Raw genomic sequence first — 24,046 nt, 5'->3', positions numbered from 1 at the left:
GGTGAACACACGCCTCCCAAGAGGACACAGAAATACAGAGCCTGTGTGTCTCAGAATCTCAGAGTGGAGAGTAAACACCACACACACACACACACACACACACACACACACACACACACACACACACACACACACACACACACACACACACACACACACACACACACACACACACACACACACACACACACACACACAGAGGTGCACTGACCCTGGGAAGCACTTAGCAGTAGTTTGCTGAGGTCTGCATGGGAACAAGGTGTATTGGTCTGTTCTCAGCGGTCATATATAGCATATGGATGCCTTGATATTTATGTCATCACATACACATAGCAACACGCTAAATATGGATACGTATGCATTTGAGCATGCGTCTACACACGCACACACATGTTTTGCAAGCTTTTGGGGACATTGCATTGACAGCCGTTCCATATCTCCTAACCCGATTAAACTTCTGTGAAATCCAATTGGGGACACCAATCATGTCCCCAATTTGACAACATTCAAATGGAGTGTGCGGCACACACACACACACACACACACACACACACACACACACACACACACACACACACACACACACACACACACACACACACACACACACACACACACACACGCATTCATTTAGGCCCATGTCTTCTATGGGCACACTCTCAGGCATATGCAAAGTGGCTCCTCAATATGCACACGCGCATGCACACACACACACACGCATTTCAGGGCATATTGAGTGTGTGAGTTGCTATTCCATATGCATGTGGCTGTTTTGGCCCATTTTCCTGGGGCAGGACCGCAGGGCTTTGCTGGAGAGCAGGGTGATGGGGCAAGAGTCCACTTCAGGCTGTGAGAGCGAAGAGAGTGACTGAATGAATGTGAGTGCATGTATCCACCAGTCCAGCCCAGGGCTGTGAGGAGCAGCCATTAGTATTCTGAGACCGAGTTTATGAATCTGTGCCCAACTCTTCGGGTGAGAGACTGTGCGTGTTGGTTTATTTCTTGGACCCAGATTAAAGCACTGCTTCCACAGCTCCAGGCCTGAATATGAGATTGTGTATGTGGGGGAAATGTTAATGTCTGTCAAATGATTGCAACAGTTGCCATTTCTGGACACATTTCTACAGCTATTTGTTTCCAATATAACAAATACAGGAAAGAAAAAGCTGCCAGGAACCCTAGCAGTCTGAACACGGGTTTACCTAAGTTGGTTTATTGGCTTATCAACAAAACACTAGCCCCTTGAAATATAAGTTTTCCATTTTTTCCCCCTGAAGTTTAAATACATTTTACAGATGAGATGAGTTATTTATCTAGATAGGACAATGTTTTGTAGAGCGAGACAAGAAGCAAAGGGCAGAGAGCATTTCTGGTTGGTTGTGGCAATTATGGTCAAGATGTAAAGCTGTCAGCAGACGGGTTAGTTTTAACATTTATTGAATTGTTCTTAATGTGTCCACGGACACTACAACAAAACAATCAAACACGGATAAAGAAAAAGACTGACACATTACATACATAAACAAACATACATAGTGGGAGATACAGTATCTGTCTCTCTACTCACACACTATTATAGATTAAATCAATCCACTCATTTATAGTCTGTACATTTCTTAAGCATTTTTTAAATTTAGGCCTTTTTGGACGCTACTAGTAATAAATACCCTTAATTAATATTTATCCTGCTTTGTACATTCAAGATCTTCTAGGTCAGCAAGATGCATAGTTTTAAAATCAAAATGAATTTCAACTCCAAAAACTGCTTCCAGGACACTAGATACTTCTCCAAAATGGAGCCACAGAAGGGCAACCCCAGAAAATATGAAAATGGTTTGCATTACCTCCGCACATGATTCAGACTGATTCGAATACTTACTTTTTTCCAGCTGAATTCTCTCCATGTGGGGGAACTAGTCATTTTCCACTGATTGCTTATCCTCCTAACCTATTCTTCCATTGAGTTTTTAATTTTTTTTTTATTAATCTACAGTATCCCTCTTCTAAAGGGGCATATTTAAGAGAATCGTCATGCGTTTAATGGTCTGTAATGCTTGTGTGTGAGAGCATGTCCATGTGTGCGTTGCAGGTGTGTTGGAGGTGTTGAAAGGCATGCAGGAGCTGGGAGTGGCTCCTGATGTGGAGACGTTCAACAACTACATCATCCCAGTCTTCCCCGACAACGACACTGCACGCCAGACCCTTAAGGTGAGCCTGTGTGTAAAGAGACACCAGGTATTCTTGTGTCCTGTCCAACAGTCGTCCTAACATGCAGGTGTTTCTGTTTTCAGGAGATGGGCTACTCTCTGGGGTTAGAAGGCCATCATTCTTCAGAGATTCGCAAGGTCGCTTCAAGTGACCTGGCTGCACTCTACACCAAGTGTAAGCACACACACACACACACACACACACGCGCACACGCACACGCACACGCACACGCACACGCACACACACACACACACACACACACACACACACACACACACACACTTTCCAAAATAGCTCCAGTGCATCTTAAGACACTCACCATAATCGCCGCTGGTTCGCCTGCGGGCTAATTGAACCAGTGTCAACACACAGAGCCTCCCACCCACCCTCTCCTCGGCGCTCATCAGGCCTTTCAAGACATTAGTCTGTGTGAATGTACTGTATAACGAGATGCAGCAATGCCGCTGAATGGACAGAGCGACAGGATGGAGAAGGATGCTAAATAATGGATGCCTTTCTGTTTTTTTCTCGCTTTAGTCTCAACTACAGTATATTCCCTCACTCCCCAAGTCTCTTTGTTTCTTCGCCCTGCTATCAACAAGACTATAAAGGTGCAGATGTCGGTTGGCCGGTCCGTTCATCCATCCAACAGTTTAGTGTAAAACTACTGGCTGGATTTCCATGGGGTGGGCTTTGCACCTTCATACTCCCCAGATGATGAATCCCCACTGGCTTTGCTGACCGATGGCCTTTCCTGTAGCGTCATGCCGCCACCTCTTTGGCCAACATTCTGCTTGTTTTTCTGTTTTAAAGGCACTTAAATATATTTTTGATTTTTTATTATCGTACATGCTACTTTATTTTTGTTTCACTATAAAGATAACTTTATTTGTTTAGCAAATAAAGTTATTAGATTTAGCTGTTGTTTACAATGTATGTTGTTCCTTCTCACTCCGTACTCTCTCTTTGTCCAGTGTCGGATCCCTCATTCCCTGAGATGGACCTCATTGGTTGGCGAGCCAGTCTCATCACTGGATTCAGAAAGTGAGTCCGTTTGTCCTGTCGCCCGCCTGTGTGTTTTCTTTATCATTTAACATTCCACGTTTCTTCGTGTTCGCCCTCATAATTTGTGACGGGTGTTTAAGGGAGGGCCCCTGGCCTTGTTGAGGTCATCACGGCATATGTTATTTAGATGACATGTGCAACATATCACACCATCTACAGTGTGCACTGCCAGCTGCAGGGAAAGACACGCTCTTCTTCCCACACACGTGCACACAAATACACACACCCCCTCAGATACAGACACAGGCATGCACACGCGTGAACAGACCAATACCTCATGCATATGGAGGCCTTCATCCCTAAGCACTCGGCCCAAAGCACCGTGGGAGATATGCAAATTAGCAGATGCCCGCCACAGCCCCACCACACCCAGAGCCATACTGATTACACACACACACACACACACACACACACACACACACACACACACACACACACACACACACACACACACACAGTGTTACCCTTATATGGGGACCTGACCTCTGGGCTTTTGCTGAGGGCACGTTTATGAATATTTACAGTTTAACGCCACACACACATACAGTCAAATGGTGTTAGCTTTGGGGTAAGGCCTGACCTCCGTTTTTTCTTTAGTGTGTATGAATATTCACACACACACACACACACACGCACACACACACACACACACACACACACACACACACGCACACACAGCATCGTAGTTAATTCATACAATCAGATTTCCATTCGAATACTTGAAATTTAGTGCAAAACAACTGAGCTGACTTGGGGAATCTTTGGTGAATAATTAGGCTTATTAGCATGTATCAAATAATAATTGGAATAATAATTGGAGTTGGAGTGAAATGATGGCTAGTTGGATTGTGGGAAAACGACTCAAGATGGCTTATGACGTCATGGCTAACATACTTTAATATGCCTCCTATTCATAGCTGCTATCGTACATATTGTATTTGTTCTTTGTTGAACATCTCAGTTCAGGGGAAACACTTCATATAGAAGTCGACACTGGAATATCTCAATTGTACAAACTTGGAATAAGCACAATTTTCTGTGTGGCTTCACTTGAGAGCGTTTGCTTCCTCTGTTATGTTTGAAGAACGGGGTCCTTCAATCGTACTGAATGTGTGAAGGACTCACACAGACCTTCAGTTTTCTTTGCTGTTCAGTTAATCTGGTGTAAGCAGACATACAGGCATACAGCAAACCCACGCATCAATACATCAATGTATTATTCTTTTGGTATAGCTCAGTTTTTAAAATGAGTATTATGTTTGTCCCTGTGTGTGTGCTTTGCTCGCTTTCATGAAAATCTGTCTGCTGGTTGAAAAGTCAAGCTTTTCTGTCATGCAGGCGCGTACACATGCATGTGCACACACTCGCACACACTCACACACAGTTCTGTCCGAGTTAGGTTGGATAACAGGGTCATAATTGGGCTTGTCACTTGGGGGAGTGTGTGTGCGCACGTGCACATGTCGGTGTGATGGGGGACCTGCCCCTGTCAAAGACGAGGTCAGGGGATAATTTAATCATTAAAGACCTCTTCTCCTCCTCTCCACACCATTCTCATCCCTGCCTCCCTCATGTCCCCCCCAACAACTAGCTGACAATGCCACAAATGTCACACTATGTCATCATTTAGTTGCTGTGTGGGTGTCTGGGTGAACCTGTACTTGTGGATCTGTCTTTTGAGCTTTTCTAGTCTTTTATGGTGTCTTGTGCACGTCAGAGTGCATCTATCTGTGTTTCTATAGGCCAGTGTAGTGTGCGGTTCCATCATGGTGATATGTAGAGACATGGCACTTTGTCACTAACCTTTCATGTCTCTAGTCTATATTGCATATCGTCTGTATTAGACAGAAACCTTGCATGTCCAAAATCTATGGAGGAAAGAAAACTGTGTTCCAGTGGATCCAATGTAGTTATTATTTAGTCTCAAGCTCTTGTTATACTTTTCATTGGTTAAATAATGTATAAAACCCACTCACTGGTAGACTTGCCCACTTTCAACCTAGTGTCCCTATTATAGCCATGTCGTCATATGGTTTCAAATATTTTCAAAAATAAGGAAAATAGCAGATCTACAAGCTCCCCTATAAAATAGGCCATTAATTTATGAAAAAAATCACACCCTGTGTGAAGGAAGCGGTGCCTTTGATGAGCCCCGTATTGATGTTGTCATCAATATTTGTTTATAGCCCAGCCAATAAGAATGTCCGGGTGTCCGGACACCCGGACAGACACACGGACACGCGGACAAAGTCAGATATAGAGCGGTTGGCACCGCTAAAAACATGAAAAGATGAAATATTGAAATGCAAGTAAATTTTCAAGGCATTAAATATATTAATTTCAACTACCATGGGGGAGCATATTTATTGTTATGCAATAAGCACCCAATTATTTGCATCCATTTGACTCAAACTGCATTTTCATATGGTAAAAAAAACATGTTTTTTTTCTTGTTTGAAAATGAGTGACCAGTCACCAGCTTGATCATACATATATGTGTGTGTGTGTGTGTGTGTGTGTGTGAGACTCATATCTTGTCCTCTACTGCCCCCTGCAGGTCTGACAATGTGGAAGACATGGTGAAGGTAAGAGAACGCTGTCCATGTTGTCTAGATGTTTTGTTCTTTCTTTTTTCATCACTTGCATTTATTATGAAATGAATGAAAATGAAAACTTGCTTCACAAGAAAATAAATCCCCAGATAATATATATACTCTATCTATTTTATCTATTTTATGTTACATTACAAAATAAAGTAACAGGTTGCCAGGTTTGCAAAAGTAACAGATTCTGACACATCCTTACTTAACACACAGTTCTTGGGGAGTTAAAATAAATTATAATGTTTAAAATGCTAATTTGGTCACATATGGATACATACTGTATGTAACAAAAGTTAATGTTGCTCTGTTAATGTGAGCAAATCAGTAGCCATGTGTTTTTTTTTAAACAGTTACAATCACATGTGGCAAGAATCTAAAATATATGATGAACACCATCAGTCAGGCACATACATCTTTACAATGTCTAATACTGGTACACAGTGTTAAAACACTTTTGCAGTGTATTTGAAGCTCTACTCTAGTAAATACAGTAGCTGACAGTTCTATATTTCTGTCTGTGTGCCCTACAGATTGATGCATGATTATGAGTGTGTCGTATCTCAGAAGCATGTCATAAAAGGATGGATGGATGCATACATGCACAGTTTATATCTGTGCATTTATGTCTAGCGACTCTAATCTGTGTCTAAAATTAAAATAATAATGATAATGTGTTTCAGATTACGGAGTTCCTGTACAATGATCCACGCTTCTGCAGGGACAACTCCACTCCTATTGGTAAGAAAGCATTTACACACACACACACACACACACACACACACACAAAGTGTCAGTAGCGGTAGACTGCTGACCACCTCTTTTGCCGTCATGAAGCCTGCGTGTCTGCCTTGTTTTAGTCCTGTGTGTGTATGTGTGTCTGTTAGATCTGTGTGTTTGTGTGCGTTCCTGAGTGTGAGACCTGCTCTCTCTGTCAGAGGATATAGAGCCTGTCTGCTGAGGCAGCACTGAACAGCTAAAGTGTGTGTATGTGGGAGTGTCTGTGTCGCTCTGTATCAGTGTACGAGTCGCAGAGCGTGTGCGCGCACTTCCATGGTCAGCCATGCTGCTACTGGTGTGTGCGCTGGTGGGAGCGATGAGGTGGTTATATGTGTCACATCCCGTTAGCTTGTGTGGGCTGTGTTGGTGTGTGTGTGCGTGGCTGTCACTGCCAGCCGTGGCATATATCCACTCACATTGCAAAAGAAGCTTTTGTCAGCAGAATGTGTGTGCGTGCGCACACACACACACACACACACACACACACACACACACACACACACACACACACACACACACACACACACACACACACACACACACACACACACACACACACACTCACTCTACTGCAGAGGTTTCAGAAAATATAAATTGTGTAAATGCATAAATGGATTTGGTGACTGACGCAGCAACAAAAGAAATGCATTCCCGAGACAATTGCTCTGTGTGTGTGTGTGTTTGTGTGTCTCCAGAGGCTGTAGCCTACTTTCTATACTACTTGATCGATTCCATGGGGGAGGCGGTTTTACAGGAGCAGGAAGAGAAACTAAGACAATACTTCCACAAGCTGAAGGCACACGTATGTACACACACACACACACACACACACACACACACACACACACACACACACACACACACACACACACACACACACACACACACACACACACACACACACACACACACACACACACACACACACACACACACACACACACACACACACACACACACAAAAATAGCAAAATCTACACATTGATGGATGGAACTTGGCACACACCCACTCACACAGGCACAAATGTAGTCAATAGGTTGACAAGCAAGCATGGATACACCCTCTCATTCTCTGTCACGGGCACAGATGGGGGCACATAGACTATGAGATGGATTTGCAGACATATACACTCATACAGTGTGTCTAGTTCATTTCATAACTGTCCCGCTTCGTTATGGCACACACACACACACACTCACTCACTCACTCACTCACTCACTCACTCACTCACTCACTCACTCACTCACTCACTCACACTCTCTCACTCTCTCACTCTCTCTCTCATCTACTCTCCTCTCTCCAGAACATCGTGATCCCGTATAACGTCTACAGAGGCATCAGGAACATCCTGGCCAAGGCCAATTTCCACGGACTCGTCAAGGTACTCAACACACAAGTCACACACCCTATTACATTGGTTCTCAAAGTGGGGTCCGGGGACCCCCAGGGGTACTTGAGGGGGTTCCAGGGGGTCCCCAGCTAAATGATGGAAATGGACCCTTATGGGTCTGTAACTCTGAGAATGTACAAATGGAACCAAATGGACCCTAACGGGTCCATTTGGTTCCATTTGTACACTCTGAGTTAAATTAACATTGATTTTACAATATAAATTGGGGTCCCAGAGATACAGTAGAAATGCCATTAAATGGGGCTCCGTAGCCTAATGCATGTCAAACTGGGGGTCCTTGAAATTAAAATGGTTGAGAGTCACTGCTAGAGCTGTAAAATTCTTCTCTTATGGGGGTCCTTGGCATATATTTTTCAAATGGGGGTCCGCGGGCTAATAAGTGTCAATTTGGGGGTTTTGATATCATCAAATATTCTTAACACATTGACTGCCAGAGTTAATTCCAAATTTACCCCCTTGACTGCCAGCGATTTGCGTGTTTTTTTGTTTTCTCTGTTTTCTCATTTAAATGCATTTAAGTTTCTTTTTCCCATGATTTTGAACACATACGACGATCGACCAGCAGAGCGCAGCAAAATGACACCCTCGATGACTCGCTGACTCGCCCCCCCCCTCCCTCCAGGCTCAAACAGTGAAAACAACATGAACCGGATGTGAATGTCTTCGACAATCTCTGATCGGCTTGTGATACGATGTGATACACGACGACGATGCCTGATCGTCACCCGGACCAAAGAAAATAAAAGGGGAGCTTTCCCTTTGTATTTTATAGCGTGTCCAAAAAAGGGGTTTTCTCTATTCTGGACGAAAATGACCGGAGAAAAACGATGTGACCCGGAAACGAAATTTTTTTTTTACATCCGGCTTTGGGTGAGTGTGACGTAGGCGGAAAACGAAAGTGATCATGAAAAGTAAACAGACCCGCGCGATCACAGATGAAACCAATGAAAATAGCTAATATCGAGTTAACTCGATGTAGGCACGCAAGCGATGGGATCCTAATATCGAGTTAACTCGATCTAGGCAGTCAATGTGTTAAGCATCATGTGTTTGTATGTCAGGATGTGCTGATTCTGGTGGACCCTAACGACGCAGGAGCTAATTCCTTTCCCAGAGTCACTGTGAGTCTTGCTATGTTTTTTTCTTGTTTTTTTTTTGTACAGTACGGTATATACACACGCGCATACATCCGCCTCTGCCGTGTGTTCTTGGATGACACATGTCTGTGTTTTGTTCAGGGTGTTGAGGGCAAGCTGTTGATGCTGGAGAAGAACCTGGCAGAGCTGAAAGAGCAGGACAAACCTCTAGGACCTACTCTCAAACAACTCATACTGTTACTCTGCGCTGAGGATGTAAGTTCTTTCTTTGAACGGCCATTCAACAAATGTCTGTCTATTCCCAGCTTTGGCCGTGTATCGTACCACATACTGTAGATACACACAAACATACTGTGTACTGTAGATAGACCATTCTTCATTAAATACTTTATTTTTAAAGACCAGACCGCACCAATGCCACTCCTTGCAACTGCCATTGGGGATAATGTTTTCAAGTAGTTGCGATTAGTTACATGTTGCAAGGATTTGCATTGGTGTGGACTGGCCTTTAAATATGGCATTTGTTTACACTTTTTCCATAGTCATTAAAACTTTACTTGACTTATCTGAATATTTGAATCAGTGTTGGCTAAATTTGCGGGGGTTAAAGGGATAGGTCACCCAAAACATAATTTTCTATCAATTACACACCCCATGAAGCCTTGAATTCATGGACATTCTTTAGTTTTTGTTGCATTCCTGATCCAATAATTTGATGACCGGCGGTGTCTCCGGGAGGAGACTTAATGGAGACTCCTTGAGTCGCCGCCGGTCATCAAATGTATATATGTGTACATATGATGCAACATTGACAAATAATTAAGCTGTCTTACTGTGTTGGATTATTTATCTCAAGCAATTTTCAAGTCTTTGCAAGTTGATTTTCATACCATACTGAAATGGAATCCAATGGCTTCCCTGAAAGCTAAAAACAAGTTTACCGTGAGTCATTGTCATTGAGATAAACATCTCAGACACACCGGTATGGCCCTTTAATATGTCTTTGTCAACAATGTCAGGACTCTTTACAGAACCTGACATCTTTGTGTTGGGTCCAGTCAGAATCTGACTTACTGTACTTGTGGTTTTCATCCAATCAGAAACTAGAACGTGCCCTGGAGCTGAAACGGCAATATTTCGACGAGATTGCTGCTGACGGTTACGCTGGTGGATACGCCGCCCTCATCAACCTTTGCTGTCGCCACGGCAATTTGGAAGAGGCCATCAACCTAAAGACAGAGCTGTGAGCACCCCCCCCAACACACACACACACACACACACACACACACACACACACACACACACACACACCCCCCTACATGAATGCGCACAGACAAAACCCATTAGATATGATTAGATAAGATAAACCTTTATTGATCCCCGGAGAGTAATTAAAGTGTAATAGCAGCAACGAGAATTGTAGAATAAACATTAAAATAAACATAAAATAAGATACTGAGCTGTATCTCTAAATGAGACAGTGAATGATTGAACATAATGTCCAGTCTTTCCATGTACAGTGAAATCTTTTAACTACAGTGACGTCACACCCTAGTACGTGCTATTAGGGGAAGGGAATCAATGTCACGCGAGTAGATATCGCTGTATTCGATAGGTGTCACAAATGCAATATGATGTATCTCAAAGACTATGTGAATGAATATACTGTACAGTTATCGCTATACACCTATCACCAATGAATGTGAGTAAATATATGTAGAGTCTCGACAATTAATATACGGGTGGAAATGCATGTCTTTCAAAAGATCAGCAGCACTCACTTGGTCCTTTTAGGATCTTTCTTATTTTGTAGCCCCAGCAGCAGATCACACACTGACGTTTCGGCCAACGGCCTTCCTCAGCGCGAATGATGCAATGATATGCATGTCTATATAACAGTCTGTCAACACTGAATATATGAATAAACAAACTGTATGCACAGACTATCGACAATTAATATAAGAATGGATATCTGTACAATCTATCAACACTTAACACATTCCCTGCCAGATTTTTTTTTTGAAATTCCCACCCAGTGCCAGCATTTTTTAAAAGATTTTTTAACCTTTTAAAAAAAAAAATGTAAGTAGTCACAAAATATCTTCTGTGATCACCATCCTCACGGTGATCCCCTCATTACACACACAGGAGTCTGGTAGAATCGTGGAAAAAAAATAATCTGATCGCGGTATTCCGTTCCATAATTGCAGCCAGTTGAAAAAAGCATGTTTCACCAAAAAATACATGAAAAAAAAAAAAAAGTACACAGGAGCCGAGATACAGGATTTTTAAGTAATAAGTTAACCAGGGAGTGAATGGAGCAGTAAATCTTTGGATAGCGATATCTCTGGTTCTGTGTGGATTTAAAAAAAAGAAAAAAAAAAGAACACTTTTATTTTGAAAAGACCGTCCGTCTTTGGCGGTAAACGGGTGTATTTTAAAAGACGGACATGTCCGTTTTTGGCAGGTAATGTGTTAACGGTGAATGAAAATTAATATATATTTACGTATCTACTGTATACAGTGCATATATATATACTATATACAGTCTGTCGACAGTCCTACAGTATTTAGATTAATGTACCATATGTACACAAACAGTGTGTATATAAGTACAGTCTCTCGACAGTTATTGTTATCAGGCATCTGTCAAAGTTCAGTAAAGTACATCCTAATTGTCCGTGTGTCTGCTGTCACAAACGACTGTCCAAGTCACTTTCTGGTATGACCTCATCCTCGCTAGCTCATCATAGAGGCGATGAGAGAGGTTTACCAAGACACTGTAGCAGTAGCACCCAGCTTCCTCCTCATCCTCCTCTCCGCAACCACCTCCAGACTCACCAGTTCAACTCCCAACTATTGAACTAGTCTTCCTCACCAGCTTATTCAGTTTGGCATCCCATACACATACTGTATTGTACTCACACATGCACGCAAAATCATATTTACATGCATATACACACAGACGCACACACAGAGTGGTGTTGCGTGTGACAGCAAGCCATTAAAGAATAACATGAGTAATATTAGGGGAGACATTAATGCAGGGTCCAGCTCCACTCTGTTGACTGGCAAAAAAAAAAGAAACCGGGCAGGGAGGGTGATAATGTAACCCTGCAGGCTGTCAGTGTCAGTGGGGAGTGTTGGGCGGGAGGAGTAGGACGAAGGCTCTACGTCCTCCCAGTGGGGGCCCCTCACTGGCAGGTGAGTCAGTAGGATACAACAGCAGTGACAAGTTACCACACAATTGTGTGTGGGATGGAACTAATTGGCATTAGGGATGGGTCAGAATAATCGAATATTAGAATAATCGTTTTTAGGATAAAAACCGAATATTAAAAGAATATTATACTTTTTCCCCCCTCGCTTTTCCTCTCCATATTTCTTTTCAGGAGTCGGAAGGATTCTTCGGTGGCGCTGGATGCCCCTAAATACCTTGCCTTGGTCCAGCTTCTGACTAAGAATGACAGAATGGATGGTAAGTGAACACCTATCTGACTGTATACCCTGGATTAGCTTATTGGTTACTAGGCTAGTTAGACCACTACATAGAAAAATCAATTCCCCATTGTTAACAATACATTTGTAAACCTTCAGAGTTAAATGAACACTGAGGATTTGATTATGTACCTTCCATGTTTTTGCTCTGACTGTAGGTCTGGCCACAAGCTTTAACTTAAAGGCCTCAAAGTTGTGCGCTTTATGAATAGACCATTTACAATGTACCATACTCACATAAGTACGCCAGTGTGCCTCTCTTTCACTCAGTCAGTCAGTCAGTCAGTCAGTCAGTCAGTCACTCACTCACTCACTCACTCACTCACTCACTCACTCACTCACTCACTCACTCACTCACTCACTCACTCACTCACTCAAACAAACTCTCTCTCTTTCTATGTCTTGTTCTCCATCCATCCACATTAGCAGGCAATTATAAGAATGCCACGGTGGGTTTCCCTCAGCCCATTGAAGACCAAATTACTATCAATGCTGCCGCTTGGCTTTGTGCACACAATGACACGCTAAATGTTTCCCTCGTCGCTCCTCTCCTTACCTCACCCTTCCTCTCCTCTCACCATCTCTCTCTCTCTCCCCTCTCTTCTGGAAGCGTGTCACTCTTTGTAGTCCACCCTAAACCTCCCCCGCACGATACACTCATCCGCGTCAGTGAGAAATGAGAGAGGAGAAAATTACAGGACTGTGTGTATTTTTCCAGAATTACTGAAATCCGCCCCGATGCTAATGGCAGATCATGTCCGCCAAAGTGCTTGAACATTATACACACGCGCACACACACAATTTGCATGTGAATTCAAGCAAATGGCATTTGGCGGAGATGACGGTTAGTATATATGTGTGTGTGTGTGTGTGTGTGTGTGTGTGTGTGTGTGTGTGTGTGTGTGTGTGTGTGTGTTGGGGTGTGTGTGTATAGGCGACGGTGATGCATTGGCCATTAGCCAGAGTGTAGATATGGGGGGGAGTTGTCATCCACATTAGCACACATGGCTAACCCTGACGTTAGCCTGCCACCGCCCAGACGTTAGGCCGCCTCGGCTTCCACCACCATCGCTACTCCAGGCTTGCTTGAAGACCATGCCTCTTGGCATCCCTCTCGCTCTCCCTCTTTCTTTATTTCTCTCTCTAATGGCTTTTTTTTTCTTGCTGTGTTTCCCCCCCCCTCACATCCCCTCACACCTCTCACTCTCTTACTTTCCCTTCTTTATCAACCTCTCCAGTCTCCAGGCAACTTTATCCTTTTCTACGTTAGTCCAAGTTTCCTCTCCTGATATTTTATTTAATTGCCGATGGGTCTGGTTTAACTTTTTTAGGGGGAGGACGGGGCTTCCAGTTATTGCAGCTGAGCAGGTTGCCCACTTAAGTTCAATTTCAAGGTTGACATCCACATCATTTTGCATGCTTCTACTCCAAATGCTCTCTTTCTTTCTGTCTATCGTCCACTGACCTGCTCTCACCTCTCCCTCTGTTATCCGACCATCCCCTTTGGTAAAATAAACTTGTGTGGTGGTGGTGGGGGGTAGCTTGGCTAGCAGTCAATCTGTGGAACATTAGATGAACCAATGAGCTGTGTGATGTTAGTTTATGTGGCCTTCTTGCCCATCCGCATGTGTGTGTGCGTGCTTGCATGCATGCGTTTGTGCATGTGTGTCTTGTCTGGCTCTGTTGGCTGACTGCGATGGTTGGATGAGCTGATGGACATGCATACTGGCTAAACTGCGAGACGGAGAGAGTCCAAACAGGTGGGGGGGAGGGGGCTTTGACGGATGGTATTGTAGCTCCATTTGGCCAGATCAACTCCAAGCCATTGGGCCCAGTCTGATACTGGAGGGAGGTGTGGATGGGTGGATAAAGAGAGTGAGATGTAGTTGGAGAATCCTAGTCAGCGAGAGATCCCTTGTATCTTTACTCATAACGCCAGTCCATCAAGGCTACTTTCAGGCCATGTGCCTGATGCCATTTTAGATTGTTTTCACCCTGACCTTTAACCTCCAGAGTAATTAGAAAGTAAGTTCACCGTCTCACCACTCATCCTTTGACTAAAAAACTTAAGATGAGCTGCTGGAGCTGAAGAAACACTGTGTAAAAGAGATGTTTTTCTCCTCCGGCAGACAGAGTTTACTGCAAGCTTTCGGTGTGTGACCTTCAAGTAAAATCGATTTATTGACACACAAAAACTTTTTTAAATACAGGAAGGAGGTAGTCTTTGTCAAGGTGCGGAAGCTGCCAACGCTCTTTTTGTTCCTTTGCAATTCTGCCCCTTTCACCAACTCCCCCCTCAAATCTCTCCCTGTCTCCATCCATCACGTCATCTGCCCACCTCTCCTCGCCTGCCTCATTAATTCTGTGACGGCCTTTAGCCCCCGTCGGGTTAACCCACCGACAGAAAGAGAGAGAAAGACATGAATGCCAAAGCACTCACCGGTGGCCTTGCCTCCCAGTCCTTGTGTGTTGTGGTCCATTCGAGAGTAACTCTGAGGGTCAACGACTGTAGTATTACTAAACTGTGACCGTGACACGTTGTGTCTACTATTTTCACTATTTTTGAAATGGGGCTTAAGTGGTTAATTCATAATGTACTTTTCCCTTCATACACTGTAAACAATATTTGTCTAGTGGAGTGAGTTATAAGTATCCAAAAATAGAACTACTCGGTACTTACTATGACATTCATTTTCACTTTTTTAATTTTTTATGTTTTTTTGGGGGTTTTATGACCTCAATTACACAAAAAAAACTGAACTTTGAACATTCAGTGGATTTTCTGTGGTCTGGAGTTTTCTGAATAATTAGGCTGATAAGTAATCTGAGATTGGCCCTTGGATAGTGAAGTCACAGGCCATTAATCCCGCCCACTCTCCTCCTCGCCCCTCCCCTCCCCTACTCTTTCCTTTGGCGCGGGGGGGGGGGGGGGGGGGGGGGGGCGGGCAGAGGTGATGATTGACAGGCAAAATCCCTCAACAGCGACACCCGCAGGCAAAGATTTATTTTTTTCATTGCAGTTGAAAAGGCTTTAGAAATGTGAGAGAAAAACACCTGCAATGGCTCACTCTTTTTTTTTATAATTTTTTTTATCCCACGATTTTGTAACCCTTATTTTTCACTCGGTGCCAATTTTCTTAGTGATCCTGGGCACTACACTCCCCTCACCAGCCTAGGGAGGCCAGGGCCGAGCTCATGCCTCCTTCAATGCATGAGAGCCAACTGACAGGGGGGAGTTTCCCTGGTAGGACGTAGCGCGTGGAAGGAACACGTTATTCCAACCAGTTCCCTTCCCCTCCATCAGTGCGCCCCGGCTGTCATGGGGGAGGCGTTATGGTGACCAGGATTACTACATGTTTTTGTGAGGGTATTAACTACCCTGAGAGTGAGTGGAAGAGTGGAATTTTCAGTTATAACTTTTTATACACGTTTGAAGGACCATGACAAAGACTTTTAATGTGTTGTAAAACTGAATGTCATGAAACCTTTAAGAACAGTGTGCAAGTAAATGTATTTCGTTATTGCCCACCACTGGATATCCGTCTGTGTTCTCTGCATCTCTCTTCAGCCTTTCTGTCGTTGATTAGTATCTGTGGTGGAGAGCGGCGATATCGCTGTCAGCCCATTAGCTGCCATCGAAACGGAGAGTAAACCCATCTTAATAACCTGGGCTTGATACGCGGCAGCTGCATTCAGTCACACGTGTACACACACACACACACACGCACACGCACGTGCACGCACACGCACACGCACACGCACACGCACACGCACACGCACACACACACACACAGTGTTCAGCGTTTATCCTACCATTGGCCAGATGGGCATGGGGGCTCAGCAAAAAAAAACTCCATTACCGGCCAGGCTCGACCGAACCAATCCACCCCCCAGCCCGCTTGCCGGGGTCTCACGGGGGCCATGGCGGGCGCTCCTCACCGCACACCTATAATTTAATCCCCCCGAGCTCTTTCAGCACGGCCATAGCAAAAAGCCCAGCCTCCATTGTAGGGGTCCGGTAATTGTAGTCTCGTTTAGAAAGCTGCAAGTAGCAATTAGTGGCAAGTTGGCATTATACGGGGCTGGATTTGCATCCCCGCTGTGCACAAAATGCTGTTTTAATATGGGTTTGTTTTCCCCACATGGAATTAGCTAAAGGGGTCTTTTATCATATTCACACACCCTGTTCTCTCCCAGCCAGACCTGCATGCCTCTCTCCGTCTCTCCCCTTTCCCTGTCTCTCTCATCCACTATATGTCGTCCGTTCTTACTCTCCTGAATGGGATTTTTCTCTGTTCCCCAAGACTCTTTTCGTTTAGTTTTTTCTGCCTCTCTCACTCCAGTCCCTCCTTGTCGCTATCACGTTATTCCCCAGACAAAGATCTCGTCATCAATGTTGCAGTCACAGTTCCCATCATCTGTGTTTTTAAAATTGTCTCTCTCCATCTACCCCCCCCCCCCACTCCCCTTCCCTTTCTCTCTTCTTTCTCCATCACAGAGGCAGTGGACGTGCTGAAAGAGATGAAAGAGAAGAACGTGATGTTGAAAGAAAACCACGTCACCACACTCTTCCACTTGCTCAACAGTATGGGGCTCAAGGGTGACATCGAGGCCATCCGACGCATCCAGGACACAGTGTTCACACTGGGACTGACCAGGCCCAGCGCCAACCTCTGCTCGCCGCTCATCTCCGCTTACCTACAGAAGTATGCACACATTTGATTTCACACGCGTATAACACCTCCCATATACGCTGCAATTGCCAAACAACCGATGCTCGATTCATCTTGACATTTCTGCGATTGATCGCTGTTGGCTTCATATCAATTTCTTGTTGGTTAGGGTTAGGGGTACGTTATATGGGGGGGGAAATACATTATATGGAGTTAAACAAAATAAGTGATATTTAAAGTCGCTATCACAAAGATTGCAGGTAACGTCTGTTTAGTCCGAAGAGCTGCCAGGAAGGATTTAATTGAATGTGTTCATTAAACAATCCCCCTTTTCTTCCCCATCCAGACAGCATTTCCCGGCCTGTCCTTTACTCCATTTGTTTACAAAACTATGGGAAGTAAGAAAGCCCAAAAGGATCAGCAGGTGCTTAGAGAGCCTGAAAGAGACAGAGGCAATTAATTGCGCTCAGAAATGTGTGATCCATTTTTTTATTAATCGCATGCGTTAAATGTGTAATGCATACGCATAACGTAAAGGACACATGCACACACAAAGACGTTAAATCATATACACACTTTAAGCTATCCATTGTGTTGTGCTCTATAAAGTTGTAAAAAGTTCCCCAAACAAAAATACATTTCATTTTCAAAATGCCTCTTCATTTGCCAGCTGTGCGCGCGTGTGTGTATGTGTCGGTGTGATTCACTCATCTCCCCCATGATCATTGCTGGGGTTGGATTCTGGGTCAGTAATTCAGACAGGGAGCGGATGTGGAAATTGCCCCTTGTGTTTGGTGTGTGTCTGTGTGTGTCTGTGTGTGTCAGATGGTTGCGTTCCAGCCAGCCTTTGTTTATTTGTTGGAGGATCTGCCAGCTGCACCCCCAACCCCCCAACCCCCCCCCCCCGGCCCCCGGCCCCCAACCCCTTTCTGCCCATACAAGTACACCATGCATCATGTGTGTTTGCACTTGCACGGTCAGAAATGGCCATCGATGCTGCCTTGCTAAAACGCCAATATGCAAATGACCTCCAGAGCATCGGCCCCTAGATCACTGGAACTGCCCCGCCCCTCCTCGTCTGTTCAGCTGTGTGTGTGTGTGTGTGTGTGTGTGTGTGTGTGTGTGTGTGTTTGTTCTATTTGTCAGAACGGCTTTTAAGTAGATCAACTCATTAGCATGTTAATTATGCACAGAGCACTAATTGCTGGATTTGCCACAGCCGTGTGGTGTGTTGTTACAGCCCCTACACAGCACACATGTCTCTCTCACACACACACACACACACACACACACACTGTTTTCCCTCCCCTGTACATGTTGTGGGAGAGAGTCCACACCTTTGCACGTGAAGCTTACTTGTACACACACACACACACACACACACACACACACACACACACACACACACACACACACACACACACACACACACACACACACACACACCAGAGCACCCCTGCTGCTGTTTGTTTTGCAGCAGTCAGGTCTCTGGCACAAACAGAGCTAGCAGGTTCACTCACTAATCGCTGCCTTGGTGAGATTAGCAGGCTAATTTACTCCTGGGTTATCAACAGCAGCCAAACAGACACACACACACACACGCGCGCACGCGCACACGCACACGCACACACGCACTTACACACATCTTATAGACTGGTGACAAATTAAGGGAAAAGCCAACATAAACCTTCTCAGTGATGTGTTGGGCCACCACCACAGTTTCAGTGCACCTTGGTATAGATTGCTGTACAATTTGTGCAAAAACGAATATTTTGCCCAAGACTATAGTCTCAATAATTTCATGAGCAGAGTTAATTTATTGCTCGGTTGTAATACATATTGCATCTACCTGTCCTGCAAACTGCTATGCACACTTTGGCACACCAATTAGATTGAGCACGTCTGTTAATAGCCACTTTAAACCTGGGGGCCCTGCTTTGGGCATGTCAAAATACTATAGACTAAATTAGGTAGGTAGCTACTTTATCCATCCCCGAGGGGAAATTAAGGAGCTTGTAGATTTACTATTTTCTCAGGACACAGTTGTACAATAAAGCATAAGAAGGGGCTTAAGTCGCTAAATTATTATGGAAACTAATATTAAAACAAATTAATAATAGCTAATATTATTGTTATTCAATATTGTTGCACTATCCTCAAATAAGTTGGGCCACGACCACTGTCCCACACCATGGTTTAATCACCTCACCTTCTGTCTTCTCTTTCACCACCCGTTCATTCAGTCTGTCCTCCAACACAGCTTGGCTGACGGACGGGTGGGGAGTGGGGAAGGAGGATCGGGAAGACTGGAGGGAAGTGAAGGAAGGGAAGAGGACAAAGGCGCGTGTCACTCCCGGTGGCGGCTGTCTCATCGCCATGTCAGTGCTAATGACTTAATGAACACTTCTCTGGCAGATTAGCTCCTGACAGCCCGTCATGCGCGCTGCCTCCCTCCCCGCTTATCCTTCGAACCCTTCCGTTCGGCATAGTGCGGCCTAACATCGCTATGCTAGCCTCACAGCTAGCCAGTTCGCTGCGCCGTTATCTCTATAGGAGTGATTAGCGACACCAGACACTAATGACTCTGACAAAGGGGAAAGCTGGCAGATGATGATGAGAGCGTTGTGGAGGAGATGTACAATACGTCTCAACAATACAAGTGTCCCAGACAGATGAGAATACTCGATTCACTCACACTTTCATCCCATTCTTTGCAGTGAGATTAATCAGGGCCCAAGACGAGAGGGAGGAGACTCGAACAAAAGGACCCGTTTGTTTGACCGCTTACAGAGGAGATCAATTGAAAGGGTAGGCGGAAGGATGGAGAGATGAGAAAAGAGAGGAAAGTCAGGGGGCACAGAGTGCAAGAGAAGAGGGAACCATGGCCGAGGGGGTTATCCTGATTTATACTTAATGAAATAGCAGACCTGCAAAAGAATTTGCAGCTCAACGATCTACAAGCTCACAACACATCGTGCTGCGGCGCATTGTGAGCTTCTAGATTGGCTATTTTTGGTGTACGACACGGCAGACAACATAAAAGCAGGCAAGAGGAGTGAGTTGGCGAGAACACTGGTACAGTAGTTGCACGGATAAATGGGTGAGGAATTGAGCGAGAGATCCAGCACAGATCCAGTTGTGCACTTGATGTGTACACATACTCATACAGGCACAGCAGAGGGCTTTGTACGTATGTATATGTGTGTTCATGTACACACGTTGATTTGATGCTGTCATTCTTTCAACCTGAAACAGCAGGCTAGTGGTGTCATGATCACACAGGCAATTGCGTTTAGACACATACGCGCGCCACAGTCTCCCACCCGTCGCGCGAGGACAGTGGCTTGATAACAGGTCTGCCGACGTATTTGGAACAAAAGATCGGGAGAGAGGCAAAATGAGCTTCCTTGTCTAATCCTTCAGGGTTTTTTTTTTTCGTGCCATGCAAAGGCGCTCGTTATAGCTTTCTTTTTTCAGGGCTTAATTGGCTGGAAAGTGGCTGACATGCAAAGTTGGGGACATTAACAGGCACGCATGCTGCAGTAAATGGCAACGCAAAGTGACAGTTAAATTGTACCTAGGGGAAATTATCCATCCTTCAACATCCTCGTCTTGCTTTTTTTGGGTGGGGGGGGAGGTAATTGCACCGCTAGAACCTTCTTTTTCGCCAGAAGTGACGGGGGAGTTCTTAAAAAGATGTCTCATTAGGAAGGAGGGATTGGAAGAGGGTGTAGTTGAAGTGCATGGACAGAGGAGAAGAGACGGTTGAAATGCGATGGACAGAACATAAGCAAGTGTTAACACTCGCCTAGCACTGCCAGGCGTCACAGTATTGTGTGTGTGTGTGTTTGTGGGAATCAGTTTCACACAACAGTTGAGGCGCTTGTGCAATTTAGCCAAATAAAATACTGAAATCCCATGCACGATTCCTCTCGTCCACATTACATTTTTGGAACCGAATGCATGGCTATTTCTTTCCTTGGAACAAAAATACATAGCCATTTCTCTCCGTCTCTCCCTCTGATTCTCTCTTCCTTTATCATTCCCCTCTCTTTGTCTCTCTCTCTCTGATCTCTTGTCGTTCAATCAGAGTGTTGAGCAGTTGAACAGCCTCTCGACTGCCGCCGCTGAATAATGTTGTCCCTCTTCATTTCAATTAGCGGGAGGCCCTTTACCTTCCACCCCCAATCACTTCATCCGTCCATCTCTCTTTCCCTCTTCCCTCCCACTTTACTTCTCCTCTCCTCCTCCTGCGTTCCGGCCAAGCCAAGGTCACCCTCCCACTCCCCTTTGGAAGTGTTGTTTTTTATGGGACAAGGGCAGCAGACGTATTGCTCTCGTCCAGCAGTCTTAATTGATGAGGAGAGAAAACGCAAGATATTATATCTGAGTGAATGTAACTCTCATTCTCTCTCTTTCTCTCTCTCTCCTCTCTCTCTCGTCTCTCTCTCCATCTCTTTGTTGGTCTGCTACCAGTGCCCACTCTGCTTTGACCTCTGTGTGATTGACATGGTAATCACCCAATCAGCAGATTGATGGCAGCGCCGTCACAATAGAGGAGGGGGGGGGGGATTTCAAGTGGTCTCTCTCTCCATCCCAACTTTTGTTCTCTCTCCGCACCCCTCTTTTTTTTTTCTCTCACACACACATTCTCCATGTCTTTATTGCTCTCATCCTCCCCGCCTGCTCTTTGTTAGTTCATCCACGGGGCATGGAGAGAGAGGGAGTGAGAGAAAGGAACGGATGGGATGGAGTGAGATTTGAGGACGAGTTGAGGGGGGCTCTAATTATGTTGCCATATTCCTGCTAATAGTTTAGTTGGGGGGGGGGGGGGGGGGGGCTGAGGTCATTGCAGGGAATTGGGGGTGGGGGGGGTTGACATCACATCACACACGGAAAAGAGGGTGAGGAGTTAAAGAGAGCCAAAGAGAGAGGGGATAAGCAGTGGCAAAAAAAGAGCAGAGGATTGCAGGAGGAGAGCAAAGGGGGCCGAGCTTCTGAAACGGGAAAATAATGAACTAGAGGAAGAGTGGAGGACAAGAGGGGGAGGCGACAGAGGGTAGAGATCAGACGAGACATTTTGTCTATTATCTTTCTCCAACTATAAAAGCCACCCCCCCCCCCATTAGCCCTTGGCGGACAGGTGTGTGTGTGTGTGGGGAATATTGAGGTCAGAGGTCAGATCTGCCACAGTAGTGCTGTCGTGATGTGAAAGTCCTGTATTGTTGTGAGGTCAGAGTGCTTAGATAGGAAGTCTCAAGGTCAACCATCCGTGATGTGCCGTCTGCTCACTGCCCTCACAATCCCCATTACAGTAGTGGTTCTCAACCCTTTTCATATCAAGGTCCATTATCAATTCGGCATTTGAGCCACGGACCACCATTTGATGAGATTTTAGCCTCTCAGACCCAAGACTTGGAATATTTTATTGTCGTTGGATGAGATTTTGTCCACAATTCCTTGCTGTATTGATGTGGTACCACAGGAGAGATGACAGGCCCACGTTGATCAAAATAACAATTCTTTAATTAAGTATTGCAGATGTTTAACAATAATTTAACTCTTAATTTAACTCTCCAAATGGACGGGTCCATTTGGTTTCATTTTACGCTCTCAAGAGTTAAAGATCTATAAGGGTCCATTTGGTTACCGACTCTCCATCATTTAGCTGCGGACCACCTGGAACTCCCTCAAGGACCACTGGTGGTCCCCGGACCACTGGTTGAGAACCACTGCCATACAGTGATAATTGGACATATCTGACACCCAACTCACTCCCTCTCTCTCTTTCTTTCTGTCCGTGTGTGTTTGTCTGCAGTAACGACATGTCCGGTGCTCTAGAAGCAGCCATGGGGATCCACAAGATGTACAAGCAGATGCCTCGTATCCATGACATCATCGTCGCCATGGTGGAAAAAGGAGACACTGATCTGCTGCAGAAAAGTAAGACTGTCAGGCTGTCTTATCTATTCAACCCATAGCCTGTAAAAAGAATGAACAAAGCGACGCCATTGGTTTCTACAGACCGTAAATGAAGACGATTATTTCTGGAATTTCAAATCCGCTTTCTTTCTATATCACGTCATACGTGTCATAGCTAATGCAACCGAAAATTAATGCTATTGGTTGGGTAGCTTGTCATCAAGAGCGGGGGCGGGGAATGAATGCTATTGGTTGTGTAGTTTGTCAATCAAATCATCCCGCCCCTCCTAGAGCATACTCTACTTTATCGTCAATTTTAAAATAAATGGGACCATAATTTACCAAAACGCATATCATGGTGATTGAAAGAAGACTGGAAGCATATTGTATTTATGACAATGTTTATTAAGGTACGAAAATCAAGTCTAAAGTTTGTGAAAAACCCATCCGCTTGCATTGAGAAAATATCTTTCTGACACCAGCAGGGGTAAAACAGCGAAACTACAGGCCATTCATATGAACTGTCACTTCCTATATAGACTCAATTTCAAAGGCCAATGCTGGGCCCTTGATTCAACCATTTTGTAATCAATTTAACCTCAGCTTTCTGTCTCCTCTACACTGTCTCTCTCTCTCAGATTTCCTACTATTACAATAAAGAAATACGCCCTATTAGTGGCCCCTAGAGGCCATGCTGCTCTGTGGACCCGTACGCGTCTATTAGGTTACATTTGTACACTCTTCAGAGTTGCAAATGGATAAATTAACACAGAGACTTGCCGTGAAGAGCG

At 44.7% G+C, this 24,046-nt stretch overlaps 1 protein-coding gene across 1 annotated transcript in view; it reads left to right on the top strand.

The window, feature by feature from the left end:
- The window catches only part of lrpprc (leucine-rich pentatricopeptide repeat containing), a gene marked incomplete at its 5' end in the record, with an annotated part of 70,284 nt that overhangs the window by 13,568 nt on the left and 32,670 nt on the right, over window positions 1-24,046 (top strand). Inside the window, 13 exons of the mRNA XM_084075683.1 lie at window positions 2,090-2,208; window positions 2,292-2,382; window positions 3,183-3,252; window positions 5,831-5,858; window positions 6,557-6,614; window positions 7,349-7,455; window positions 7,958-8,035; window positions 9,127-9,186; window positions 9,304-9,417; window positions 10,263-10,405; window positions 12,555-12,640; window positions 17,159-17,366; window positions 23,152-23,276. Of these exons, the coding sequence (XP_083931809.1) occupies window positions 2,090-2,208; window positions 2,292-2,382; window positions 3,183-3,252; window positions 5,831-5,858; window positions 6,557-6,614; window positions 7,349-7,455; window positions 7,958-8,035; window positions 9,127-9,186; window positions 9,304-9,417; window positions 10,263-10,405; window positions 12,555-12,640; window positions 17,159-17,366; window positions 23,152-23,276 (1,287 nt within the window). The remainder of the gene's footprint in view (window positions 1-2,089; window positions 2,209-2,291; window positions 2,383-3,182; window positions 3,253-5,830; window positions 5,859-6,556; window positions 6,615-7,348; window positions 7,456-7,957; window positions 8,036-9,126; window positions 9,187-9,303; window positions 9,418-10,262; window positions 10,406-12,554; window positions 12,641-17,158; window positions 17,367-23,151; window positions 23,277-24,046) is intronic.

The sequence above is a fragment of the Gymnoscopelus microlampas genome, assembly GCF_963454915.1.
Source record: "Gymnoscopelus microlampas genome assembly, chromosome: 13".
Taxonomy (NCBI): domain Eukaryota; kingdom Metazoa; phylum Chordata; class Actinopteri; order Myctophiformes; family Myctophidae; genus Gymnoscopelus; species Gymnoscopelus microlampas.
The sequence above is the reverse complement of the archived record's forward strand: the minus strand, read 5'-3'. Positions and strand labels throughout refer to the sequence as shown.